Source organism: Panicum virgatum, chromosome 5K, assembly GCF_016808335.1.
Source record: "Panicum virgatum strain AP13 chromosome 5K, P.virgatum_v5, whole genome shotgun sequence".
In the NCBI taxonomy this organism is placed as follows: Eukaryota; Viridiplantae; Streptophyta; class Magnoliopsida; order Poales; family Poaceae; genus Panicum; species Panicum virgatum.
Genome location: NC_053140.1, coordinates 45,616,037 through 45,628,970, shown reverse-complemented (window position 1 = coordinate 45,628,970; position 12,934 = coordinate 45,616,037). Strand labels below are relative to the sequence as shown.

Sequence of the window (12,934 nt, the reverse complement as noted above, 5' to 3'; positions counted from 1 at the left end):
ATGAATATGTCTCTTCAATGGTTCTGGGTGTATCATCTATGAGGTATACAATGAAATCATCACCAAAAGACTTTACAGTCCTTTGTCTCTTGCTCTTTCTCGGAGCATCATTGTTATTTTCCTCAGGATTTTCTACAAGTGTATGTTCATTGTGTTCTATCGGCTCAGCAGAGCCATCATCCTCGATGAACTCTTGTCTAGATGAACTTGTTTCATCTCTCATGGGAAAAATGTTTTCAAAAAATGTAGCATCTCTGGACTCTACCAACATGCATGTCAGGTACTCCAGATTTCACTATTAAAAATCTATATCCAACGCTGTGAATAGCATAACCTAGAAAGATACAATCCACAGTTTTAGGTCCAAGCTTACGTTTCTTGGTTATTGGCACACTCACTTTTGCCAAACAACCCCATGTACGTAAGTATGACAGTGTTGGCCTTTTCTTCTCCCATTCCTCGAATGGAGTTATCTCTTTATTCTTTGTAGGAACACGATTTAGGACATGACATGCAGTCAATATAGCCTCACCCCACCATTCCTTGGAAAGCCCCGCTGTATCTAACATGGCGTTAACCAAATCCGTTAGAGTGCGGTTCTTTCTTTCGGCAACCCCATTTGACTGAGGTGAATAGGGAGGCGTCCTCTCATGAATAATACCATGTTCCTCGCAGAATAAAGTAAATAAATTTGAGAAATACTCGCCACCACGATCTGACCTAACTCTTTTGATCTTTCTCTCAAGTTGGTTTTCTACTTCAGCTTTATAGATTTTAAAGTAGTATAAAGCTTCATCTTTTGACTTCAACAAATAGATGTAACAAAATCTAGTACTATCATCAATCAAAGTCATGAAATATTTTTTACCACCTTTTGTCAAACACTCCATTCATTTCGCACAAATCGGAATGAATTAATTCTAAGGGTGCCAAGCTCCTTGCCTCCGCGGTCTTATGAGGCTTGCGAGTTTGTTTTGATTCAACACATACATGACACTTAGAATTTTTGACAAAAGTGAACTTTAGAATTAAGCTCAAATTAGCTAAGCGCATCATACAACCAAAATTAACGTGACAAAGCCTCGAATGCCAAACATTTGTTTCATCAACGTTAATAACATTGTATGCAATTTTATTACAAACATCTGACAAAGAAAGACGGAACAAGCCTCCGCTTTCATAACCTTTTCCAACAAAAGTACCAAACTTAGACAAGATACATTTATTGGACTCAAAGACTAATTTGAAACCATCTCTACACAGTAGAGAGCCGCTGACTAAATTCTTCTTGATGGTGGGGACATGCTGTACGTTCTTCAGCTGCACGGTCTTCCCGGAAGTAAACTTCAGATTTACCGTACCAACACCAAGAACACGCGCATGTGATCCGTTCCCCATCAGCAAGGAGGAAGTCCCGCCGGTCTGGTAAGAAGAGAACAAAGAAGCATCAGCACAAATATGAATATTAGCACCAGTGTCAACCCACCACTCGGGTGAACCAAAGACTGAAAGAACAGTAGGTAATAAATTACCGTACCCCGATGTTCCTCCAGGCTCGCTAATAACCATGTTGGCGGAGTCGTTGCCTTTGCGGTTCGGACACTTTGCAGCAAAGTGATCCGTACTAGCGCACACATAGCAAGCTCCCGTCTTCTTCTTCTTCTTAAAAGTGGTTGTCTTCTTAGTCTTTGGTTGGTTCTGCGGTGGCTTTTTCTTGTTCTTGTGGGAGTTGTTCTTCTGAACAAGATTGGCACTTGAAGCACCAACAACTCCTTTCCCACGTATGTCCTTTGCTCTCGCCTTCTCCTCAACATCAAGAGTCCCTATGAGTCCATCTATTGTGAACTCCTGTCTCTTGTGTTTTAGAGAAGTAGCAAAGTCCCTCCAAGAAGGTGGCAGCTTAGAGATTATACCTCCAGCCACAAACTTATTGGGTAACACACATGGGGACTCTTTGCTGCAATTTTTGAGATCTTTTGCCAGAGTATGTATTTCATGAGCCTGTTCCACTACAGAACGGTCTTCGACCATCCTGTACTCAAGGAACTGCTCCATGATATACAACTCACTCCCGGCGTCAGATACTCCATATTGAGCCTCAAGAGCATCCCACAATGCTTTGCCAGTTGGCAGCCGGATATAAGAATCCACCAGGTTATCACTGAGAACACTAATGATCAAGCCTCGAAAGAGGATATCAGCCTCATCGAACGCACTCCCTTCCTCTGGAGAGAATTGTTCAGGCTTACCCTCTTTCACATGGATCACTCTCGATAGTGTTAACCACAGTATAAGCCGCTCTTGCCAACGTTTGTAATTTGAACCATCAAAAGGTGATGGTTTGATTGATGCAGCAAAGCTAGATACCGAAAGCCTATTAACACAATCAGGTTTTTGGATTGTTAGATATCTAGGCAATTTTCGGTATATTTTAATTCCAAAATTAAATGTATAAACTAACAATATTTCTATGACTTTAAGGAGTAAAATAAAACATGTACATGTTTTATTTTACTCCTTAAAGTCATAGAAATATTGTTAGTTTATACATTTAATTTTGGAATTAAAATATACCGAAAATTGCCTAGATATCTAGCAGAAACCTATACTTCATGTCATCAGTGACCGCATGAATGAAGTTGGGTTTTCTCGGCCAGAGGGTTATCTTTATCCTTATCCTATCAAGCCCGGTCCTTATTTCATTAAAGAGGAGGGAAACTGAGTAAGATTACATGCTATTTGGTAAGCACGTTTGATAATTTACTACCAGATTTTTATTTTGTACAGTTTTTCCTTGCAGTTTCAGTTTGTCTGTTTCATCAGCTGTACCTCTGATGAGTTTTCTGCCAATTAACATGCCAGAGTGAGGCAGTCGGTTTAAGTCAAAGTTTGAAGAAAACCGAAAGAACTCAAAAATACAATGCTACACTTTCACCTCATAAAATGGCTCATAGATTATCCATTGCCTCACGTATGCTTTAGCAGCACACATAGCTGGGTAACCAAAAAAAAGTACGCATAGGTTCATTTAATATAAGCTAGTCTCAACTTCATCATGCTAGACTTTTTATCAGATAAGAGTTTGTATATGGCTCATTGATCCAATTGGATATCTAAAAGACACACAACAGGGATTCAAATATTTATGTAGTACGTTAGCTGCAGTAAGAGGCTACTCCCCCTCATAAAACCCCACTCATGTAGTAGCATCTTCACATGATCATATGCATATAATGTAATAAGGAGCTTAGTGGTCTAGCCATTCCTGCCCCCAATCCCAGGCCTTCTGCGAGGATCATGCCTAGAGTTTGCCCCTCCATAATCATAATCCTGAACCTCTGTAAGAATCTTTCTGCTGTGGCCCTGTAATTAGAAGATAAAAGCGTATGTCGATTAAGCTAATGAAAAAAAGAAACCTAAAAGTAACAATTCTGATATTTGTTGGCATGATTTTTGGGTTCAGAAGGCCACATCATTACCGCCAGCTTATTTGATATTGCTATACGACTGTTCGAGAATGATTATGTATAGCAAAGGTGAAAAAAAATCAAGAATTTTGGAACACAAACAACTATTCCACACCTCAAATTTAAATAATAACAGAGGGGGACAATTGACAGACCATTATCAACTTTGCAGTAACAGCATTATCATTTCCAACTACTATGGTTTGGCCTGCATTAGGACAAAGGAACATGTTCAGATATAAAATCAATGGTTTAGCAATTAGTAGTGCACAGACACAAGAGCAAACCCCATACCTGCAGATGCATTGAAGAGAAGAATTAAAAGGATGACGCTGAGCGCAAAAGTGTGTTTAGGCATGTTGTTATCTTCTACTTGTATGTTCTTGCCTTAGGAGAATTCCTTGGGAGGAGCTACTACACCTTTGCCTCTTTTATACATGGATGCTGGATCAGCCAGCTAGAAAGTAAAGAACTGGTAACTTTAGATATGGTCTACTTGTAATGATTGCTCCACAGGGTATGATGAAACACAATATCCCATGGCACAAGGTCAACCACATTTGTCCGAAGCTACTTTATAAGTTGTACTGCCATCTAGTACTAAGGCCAAAGTAAACTACAGCCCATCCTGTTTTAGTTCTTGATATATTTTCTGTGCCTTTTGTCTTCTATACTTTTTCTAATTTGTACCAGATATGAAATGACACCTTAATTTTGGAATGTTACATATATTGTTGGAATTCTTTGGTCATGAACTCAATATTAGATTAACTTCTAATAGACAATTATTGTTTCATGAGCAAAAAATATTTTACATAACGATGATGATGTGCGATGGTTACCAGCAGGCCCCTAGTAATTGTAATGGCATGATTCTGTGCATGTCGTCAGCATCATATTGAGTCATAATTTTTCAGTAGTTGAAAACTTTAAATACTATACAATCAGCACATCCATTGATGAGCCAAAATTGTTTTCTTAATATATAGATGCGCAGTCCTCCTGCGTGTTCGAGAAAACAAAAGATGAGTCAAAATTGTATCAATTATCAAATAGCCAAAAAAATTGCGGTACCAGTATAAAATCAGAGCATCCATTTGAAGAGCGAAGAGCGAAAATATATCAAAGAATCAAATTGCTGCTATACTAGAATAAAATCAGAGCATCTGTTTTAAGGGTTAAATGCATCAAATAACCAAAAAAGTATACAGTGCACCCACTATTGCATGGTAAATGCACGACTAAAGGATCGGGAACTGTATGTGGAGTGAGTGCACACTGACTGCTATGCCACAGTGTGTAAGAGTATAGTGGAGTGAGGGCACACAATGGAAATGGAGGGAACCGCAAGTGCAAGTGCAAGTGCAATAGTACCCCCCAATAATGCCCGTCCACCCTAAGAAAAAAAATCCCTCTCCATCAAAGAAAAGAATTACTTAATTGTGTTGTGGGGAGTCCTGTTTGAGATCTTCCCTATCAAACGCTATTCATAGCATTGACATATGCGCATACATATTCTTTGGATTTGTCTTGTTATATGTCTAGGTTGTCTTTCTGCTACATACCACATGCACCTTCTTTTTATGGGAGATTTTATGACCTAACCACGCATATATCTACTGTTCACCCAGATGTGCAAATTAGGAAGATCACGGCCAAGCTGCAGGTGTGTTGTTGGCCGCTCGTTATGTCATCCTAGGCAGCGAGCACCTCTGCTCAGTTGACCATCTATTTGTTCACTAGCAAGATTTTGTGAAAGTAAAATGCATGCTACAGGAGACCAAATTCAGAGTCACCGCTTTACTAGACTAGCCACTAGCGAAAGGCCGGGCGGTCAAGATGGCTAGCTCGGCCCGGTAGCGTCGCGCTCCCAGCAGCTCCTGAGTTCGAATCTCATCAGAAGCGAATTTCAGGCTGCTGGGAGGAAAAAACCCCCTCGCTGTGCTCGCCGCAAGGCTTGGCCCTCTCGGGCATGGGTCAGGGTTCGGGGAGTTTCTCTACTCGGTTAGTCGGTTAAGCTTCCTCTTAATGAAAAAAATAGTGGGCCCGTTTCACACCCCCCGGTAGAGTTTTTTTTACTAGACTAGCCGCTAGTTGTTCATAGACGGTGCAGCTGGATTCTAGAAATTGGGAACCCCACTTCCTTGCTGTCTTGGTGTGTGACACCATGTACAAAGATCTTTTGTGAATAAAATGCCTGCACATGTAAAGAAGCTGTGTCATGACCTGAAAATTTCAGCATCATATCATATCACCATTGGTGTTATGTACGCGAGGATGCACACGTGGCAGTGGAAGTATTAGACTTAGACTGCATGAAGATGATCAAGTAGCCACTTGAGACAAGGTCCATCTCAAACTATAGGGTTAGACGTTGACCAACACTTTTGTACCTGATCACAGCTCTTTAATTAGGAAGATAAGAAACTCCAAACAGGTTAGGAGGGATGCGGTGCATGAGCAACGTTCTTCTTGTATGCTTAGTGGTGCACAGTTGTTTCATACAAGAGGAGTTCAATTCTTCTTAAGGATGGGATGAGATTGGAACAATCAGAAACACTATCAGTAGTTACTTGTTTGTTGTTAAATTCAGAAGGCTTCTTCTGAGCATTGAGGCAATTTTCTTTCTTATATGTTAGTTACATAATATGTTTTGGGCAAAATGTGTGTTTCTGAAATCCATAGCAACTTTTAGTTGCGAACCAACTTCTGAATAGAGTAAGATTATCTGATTTGGGCTGTCAGTTCTAACTAGAACACCTTTTTGTTTTAGATGGTACTTTTTATTTTTAGACTTTCTGTGAGATGCAAACCTGTGCATGCAGCTCAGGCTGCGAAAAGCAGTTTATTGCTTTTGTTGCCTTCAGGCAGTTCCCTGATTGTGCTTGACTTTCTCTATCTCCTGGATTCCTGATAGTGAGATACTGAGATAGGAGGATATCCGTGTGTCGCTGTTAACACTGTCTTTGTGGTATTCTATATTGGGATTTCTTTTGTTTTACTAGAAATCACTGGGTGGGTGGAGCAAAGCTACATCCTAATGCATCGACCATGCTTATGGCTTCTAATCTGTTGTCATTACATACGTACATTTATGCATGTGCAGGATCGGCGAGCGAGGACAAGCTGGGAGCGTCTTTACCAGCGGGTCCTGGGAGGCCTTGGTCATGATGGTACACTATAGCACTATACCGTGGGGACAAATCAAGAATTCTCAGATATATGCTCCGTAATCAAATGCCCTGAAAAGACTCAAAATTAATTAAGATGCCAGATCTGTGAAGCTTCCCAAGAAAATCTCTAGGCTCATTGTTGTTAGAATTAATTAACCATGAACAGGATCTTAGATTAGTCTAATCATGATCACTAATTACTTAATGTGGAATTAATTAGATTAATACTGACCAGAACCTTTGAATCCATGAACGCCTCTGTAGTTGTAGTAGTAGGGCTGATGTAGATAAAGTAGAGTTTAATCTTCACCAATTAGAGAGATTTAGATCTCTTGTTGATGAAGATCTTGATGTCGATGATGACCAACAACTCCCGTCGGTGCCTGCCACGAAGTAGATGAGGAAGTCGCGCTTCCAGCCCCTCCAGTGCCTTAGTTGATTGGTGTTTTGCTAATCGTGAGATTAACTGATTAGGGTTACAGAGGGTACTCCTCCATTTCATATTTATAGATAGCACTGTGGGACCGGGGTTGACTTATAGATGGAAACATTAGGTGTACCTGCCAATCACGGTATATAAATATATTTGGTATGTTATCTCTAATTTGTAGAATTTGTTTGCCACGCAGATCTAAGTTGTTATCCTGAGATCACAAATTTCTAACAATTGTGAGGTGAAGGCAACGAAGCCTTTCTGTTTGGGCGGCTGTACCTGTTTCTCCGGTGCTGACAGGATCGGCAAGCAGAATGATGATCTGCAGTGAGAACGCGAAAGCTGGGCTGCTCGGCGTTACATCAATTCCTGTCGTCGTCGTCGTTGTTCCGCCTTGGACTGCTGCTTCGAGCTGGACGTAGGAACTAGGAATTGATGTAATGAAGGTTTGCTTTCCCTTTATGAAACAAGCATATCCTAACTTTTGGTGTACTCCTGTTGTGTTGTGTCAAGTTCCCAAAATTGCTGTTTCTCATCGATCGCTCTGGGGAGAACGCGGATCAGGTGATCAGGTCCGACAGCCGTTTCTGCTCAAGGCCCTGTTTGGTTTACATATAGTACTACTAGCACACATTTCCCGAGAAAAGAATCTTCGATGCATGGAGTACTAAACGAAATTTATTTGCAAAACCTTTTCACGGATGTGTATAACTTTTCACGACGAATCTAATGATAGTAATTAATCGATGATTGGCTACAGTGATGCTACAGTAACTATCCTCTAATCGTGCGGTCAAAGACCTCGTTAGGTTCGTCTCGCGAAGTAGTACAGCGCTGTGGAGTTAGTTTTATAAATTACCTTTATTTAGCACCCCTAATTATTGGTCAAAGTTTTTGTACTATTTGTGCTAGGGCAAACCAAACAAGGCCCAAGAAGTATGATTTTCTTCTTCTTCTTTTTTTAAAGAAGAAGATAATTCTCCCTTCCAATCTCGACCGTCTCGGCGTTTGCTTGCTCAAAGACGGGGGAGCGGAGGGAGAATAGGAGATCCATGCCGTCAGGCGTTAGACCATCTCGCTGCATAGGACGGGAATTCCCTGCCGCGCTGCTTGGTCACTGACGCGTGGTCCCGGACCCGCGCGTCAGTGACCCAAAGCAGAAGAGCCCACGAAGGCAGGCACCACGGCAGCACCGGCGCGCAACCCAGCGGGGAGGGCTGGCTCGACGTGGCGAACCCGCAGCCGCATGTAGCACACAGCCGAGAGCCGACCGCCGAGCTGGGAAGGGGCGGAAGGCGCGGACCACGTGCGCCCACCTCGAGTCCCGAGCCCTCCCCGCCGCGTCGCCATTTCCATCTGGACGCGCCTCATCCCTGGTCGTGCCGTTTTTCTATCCCGTTCGCGCGTATCGCCGCGCCTCGCCACGCCAGCCGGAGGCGGACACCTGGGGCGCCCCCGCCCGTGGCAACGCGTGTCCTCTCGACGTGGCGCCCAGCGCTCGCCCATGCAGGACACGTACCCCCCGGCCTCTGCTTCGCCGCTCCAGCGTATAAAATGTTGCCGAACCCAAAGCAGCTCGTCCGTCGCAGACACAACACACACACACAGAGCAACAAGCTAACAAAAACCTTGTAGCGCCAGTCCAGTCTTGAAACGTTCTTCGAGCTTAGCAAGACGAGCTTACAGTTCCGTTCGATCCACCGGTCCAGCTTCTAGCTTTTGGCACAGCGAGCTCGCGATGGCTTCTCGTCAGGAGCAGGCTAGCTACCACGCCGGCGAGACCAAGGCCCGTGCCGAGGTGAGTGCTTCGAACACCTTGCTCTCGGCTCTACGATTCTTTAGATCTGGCACATGTCGAGACTCACGGCGTTCTCTGGTGGCCGGCATTGCAGGAGAAGGCGGGGCAGGTGATGGGCGCGGCGCAGGAGAAAGGGCGGGAGGCCAAGTCCATGGCGTCCGGCGCCGCCGACCGCGCCGTGGGCAGGGGCCACGACGCCAGGGAGGCCACCAGGGAGAAGGCGCGCGAGGCCGCGGACCGCACCATGGGGGTGGGCCGCGACGCCGCGGGGGCGACCAGGGACAAGGCCTACCGGGCCAAGGACGCGGCCTCCGACGCCGCGGGCCGCGCCGCGGAGGCCACCAGGGACACGGCCTGCGAGGCCAAGGACAAAGCGGCCGGCGGCGCGCAGCAGGCCGGGGGATACGTCGCGCAGACGGCCGAGGCCGCCAAGCAGAAGGCGGCGGGCGCCGCGCAGTACGCCAAGGAGACCGTGGTGGCTGGCAAGGACAAGACCGGTGCCCTCCTGCAGCAGGTGCTCTAATGATTTATTTGATCTAAACCGGTTGAAACAAATAAAACTACTGCGTGTTGCGTGCGTTCTGAAGTGTATTATTTGGCTGTGCAGGCAGGGGAGACGGTGATGAACACGGCGGCGGGGGCCAAGGACAAGGTGGTGAGCACCGCCGTGGGGGCCAAGGACGCCGTGATGAACTCGCTCGGGATGGCCGGGGAGAACGACGACGGCACCACCACCAATCCCGGCAAGGACACCAGTACCTACAAGCCTGGAAGGGACTACTAATCAAAGGATGGATGGAGATGCTGCTGCTTGCTGCCAAACTGTATCTTTAGGCTCAAAGTTTCAGTTACGTATCTTACGTGTGCGTTTCACTTTGCTTTGATTTCAACCTGTGTTTGCCTCCCTGGTCATTTGGAGGTTTGTAACTTTTTTTTAATTAGAACATAGGTGATGTAGGGGACATTGTCTAACCGGACGCCTCTTGTCTTGTGTTTTCGTTTCACGATCTAATAAAAAGTTGCAAAGCTGGTGTTTTGTTTCGGTTTTATCAATGTTTGCGGTTGACCCGTCTCTGATTCTACTAGCTCGATTGTGCTTTGCATTGTATCACGGCACGACACAAAGCGAATTGAATGCTCAGCTAAATGAGGACACACAGACTATTCCCCACCGCCAGACTGGACGGACACGGATTACCTCGTGGCAGCGAGGATCAGACCAGGAACTGCGTGCAGCAATTCACAGAACGGAATGCAGAACATCCCACAAATTTTGGCGAGACTTCTGGCTTTCACGACAAGTACCAAATTGACGACAAGGATATAATCTACGGCCAACGAGGCCAAGCACAAGGCCAGCGCCGCCAGAGTCTGGCTCACGGCGGCGCAGAGGATACTGGGGGTCCGGGAACAAAATTCAGAGGCACAATAACAATGCAGACGCGGGTTCAGAAATGGACGGATCACAATCACAATGCAGAAAACTGAAAAAAGACCATCTCAGATAAATAGACAGGCATTCCAGGAAAGAAAAAAACTGAATATGATGACACCGGATTCAGAAATGGTATGACTGAATGCTGATTCCACAGCATAATGGGAAGTGGGAACTACAGTTCACAGATTGAATGCTGATCCGCAGGTTCACCTTTTACAGTTGCAAGCATAAGAAGAAACCATCTCAGATAAAATAAACAGACACAGGCATTGCAGAAAACCAGAAGGATGTGATAGCGTCATAGCATTGATATCAGAAATGATCCGACTGATAATCCAGCAGTGGACAACAGAGTACGGCATGAAACAAACATAAGCACTCTGCTTAACCAAGGTAGGGCCGAATTCGCCAGTAGTACGACAGATAGAGGAGCCGATGGACCAACAGCATGTCCCACGCACGGCCTGGATAGACTCTAACGACAGTAGACTAGACACATTGCAAAGCACTACTTACTATCTAAGCTAACAGCTACCAGGAAACGCACCAAAGCAGAGTAGAAACCGAGATAGAATTCAGGCCGATCAACACCGGTCCCAACGACAAACACAAGCCCGATGGCATGGCGAACACAAGCACGAGGAGCAACGGAGATCATGGCGTCGATGTCGTACTTGGTGGCAGTGTAGAGGCGCCCGAGCAGCGTCAGCATCGCCTCCTGTTCCAGCACCCGAGAGAGAAACACACGGATCATCAGTTCCTACCCCCAAACACATCCGGAGAGAGAGAGAGAGAGAGAGAGAGAGAGAGAGAGAGAGAGAGAGAGAGAGAGAGAGAGAGAGAGAGAGAGAGAGATTGGGTCACATGATCAAGGAACTTCACCGGGTACATCCGGAGCCTTTCCTTGAGGCGGAGGCAGCGCATCGCGTCAGCGTGGAGGCCGATGCACCCCTCTGCGATCTCCTTGAGCTTCTCCTGCACCGCCTTCTCCTCGTCGGAAACGGCAGCCGGAGGAAGAGGCAGGCCGATGAGCAGCTCGCCACTGGCATGCAGCCTCTCGACCTTCTGAATGAACTCGATGTAGATCCTCTCGAACTCCTGTAAGAGGCACCAGAGAACTCAATCCGATTATTACAGGGGAGAAGAAAAAAAAAACAAATCCGACTGAACCGAACCGGAACGGAACGGAACGAAAGTATGTGCGCTCAAACTTACATCGTCCTCGTCGTCGTTGATCACAGTCTTGGGGTAGATGCCAGGCGGATGGCACGCAACCTTGACATCTCTGGCCAGGGCCGGGGCCTTGCAAAGCAAAAAGGAGAAAAAAGAAGAAGCAATCTGGTGAGAGAATGAACAGAGGCAGACGACCAAAAGGCTCCCTCCCCCTATGAGATCGACAGGATTGGCACAAAGAAAATGAACAGAGACCGGCAGAAGTTCCTGAGAAGAAAGCAGAAATTATTTACACAGATTTCATCATGAAGAACAAGTTGAACAAAAAAGAAAGAAGAAGCGGAAGAGTACACTGGAAACAGAAATGAAAACCCTAGAAAATCTTTGCAACAAGAGGCGTCACCCTTGTCGCAGAGAAAAACCGAGAAAAATCAAGCAGAAATGGACGAGTCATGCCATTTCTTCCATGAAGAAAAAAATAGCTAGAAGAGAAGCAGGAATCGCTTTGTCCCCGTAACGAAGGGCTTGGGTGCCGATCGAACCCTTAACAGAAAAAGAAAAGGCAGGTGAAGAAGGGATCTAGAAACCATGAACGAAAGAACAACAAAAAAAAACGCATCCCTCCGCGCGTCGTTTGCGAGGTAGCCTCTCTCGCTAGTCCCCTGCCATGAGGAACATACAAGCGCGATCTCGATCGAAAGCATGAGCAACAACAACACGAAGAAGAAACGAAGCGAAGATGCATGGAAGACCAAGCGCATAGGACACAGCCACACACACCGACCCGGCCGGCCAAGAAAACACCGCAAAAATCAAGGCACTAACCATGAACTGCACCGCGAGCACCCCGCCGTGGCCTGCCCTGACCCTCCGCCCGGCGAGCACGAGCGCGCCGTGGCCGCGGCGAGCCGGCCCTAGAGGCAGCCTCCCGGAGCCAAGGAGGCCAGCGCGGCCGGACGGAAGGGAGGCGGCGGCGGCGGCGGCGCGAGCGACCAAGGGCGCCATGGGTGCGCTGGTTTGTTGGGAGCGCAGGCGCAGCAGAGAGGAAGTTGGTGGAACGGTGGTGATGCCTCTCTCTGCCCGGTGGTAGGGGAGGAATGCTTATATAGCCGGGACGGCTCTTCATACCAGAAAAGTCCCTGCGCCTTTTCAAATTCACCAACGGAGTCCCTGCTTTATGAGCAAGTACATGGTGATTTTCTGAAAGGCACCCTCCTTTCTGTTCTTGCACCGGGCCGCAGCCAACCCCCCTTCTGGCTCCTGCCACTGGATGCCAGGCAGGCGCCCGGCCCTGCCGCCGGCGTGACGCTTCCGGTTTCCCAGCCGTTTGATCTGATCCGCACACGATCGATCTCGTGGCGTTCCGTCGCTGCGCGTCCGGGTGGGTGGTGCTGCGTGCGAGTACGAGCACGAGTCGGGCACGCTCGGTTCCATGGCGCGGGGACGTGGATG

At 46.5% G+C, this 12,934-nt stretch overlaps 2 protein-coding genes and 1 long non-coding RNA gene across 3 annotated transcripts; 2 read left to right on the top strand and 1 right to left on the bottom strand.

Annotated features, from left to right (window-relative positions):
- Window positions 1-2,597: 2,597 nt before the first annotated feature.
- On the top strand, window positions 2,598-7,603 carry LOC120707785. Its single transcript, XR_005689099.1, has 3 exons — window positions 2,598-2,742; window positions 6,574-6,640; window positions 7,270-7,603. It is a non-coding gene; the product is annotated as an uncharacterized LOC120707785 (long non-coding RNA).
- On the bottom strand, window positions 2,945-3,877 carry LOC120707783. The gene is made up of 3 exons (XM_039992793.1): window positions 3,762-3,877; window positions 3,623-3,675; window positions 2,945-3,363 (listed from the first exon to the last, which is right to left on the bottom strand). Exons 1-3 carry the CDS (start codon window positions 3,823-3,825, stop codon window positions 3,256-3,258), a joined length of 225 nt encoding a protein of 74 aa, XP_039848727.1. The 5' UTR covers window positions 3,826-3,877; the 3' UTR covers window positions 2,945-3,255.
- Window positions 7,604-8,673: 1,070 nt separating the features above from the next.
- LOC120710707 (late embryogenesis abundant protein 14-like) lies at window positions 8,674-9,913 on the top strand. The gene is made up of 3 exons (XM_039996303.1): window positions 8,674-8,871; window positions 8,966-9,385; window positions 9,479-9,913. The coding sequence occupies exons 1-3, from the start codon at window positions 8,812-8,814 to the stop codon at window positions 9,653-9,655; spliced, it is 657 nt and encodes a 218-aa protein (XP_039852237.1). The 5' UTR covers window positions 8,674-8,811; the 3' UTR covers window positions 9,656-9,913.
- Window positions 9,914-12,934: the final 3,021 nt, after the last annotated feature.

Coding starts and splice junctions, on each gene's coding strand:
- LOC120707783 (XM_039992793.1), bottom strand. CDS start 3,825: ATGCCTAAACACACTTTTGCGCTCAGCGTCATCCTTTTAATTCTTCTC. Junction 3,676..3,761: donor TCTCTTCAATGCATCTGCAG/GTATGGGGTTTG, acceptor GTCCTAATGCAG/GCCAAACCATAGTAGTTGGA. Junction 3,364..3,622: donor TTACTGCAAAGTTGATAATG/GTCTGTCAATTG, acceptor TTCTAATTACAG/GGCCACAGCAGAAAGATTCT.
- LOC120710707 (XM_039996303.1), top strand. CDS start 8,812: ATGGCTTCTCGTCAGGAGCAGGCTAGCTACCACGCCGGCGAGACCAAG. Junction 8,872..8,965: donor AGACCAAGGCCCGTGCCGAG/GTGAGTGCTTCG, acceptor CCGGCATTGCAG/GAGAAGGCGGGGCAGGTGAT. Junction 9,386..9,478: donor CCGGTGCCCTCCTGCAGCAG/GTGCTCTAATGA, acceptor TTGGCTGTGCAG/GCAGGGGAGACGGTGATGAA.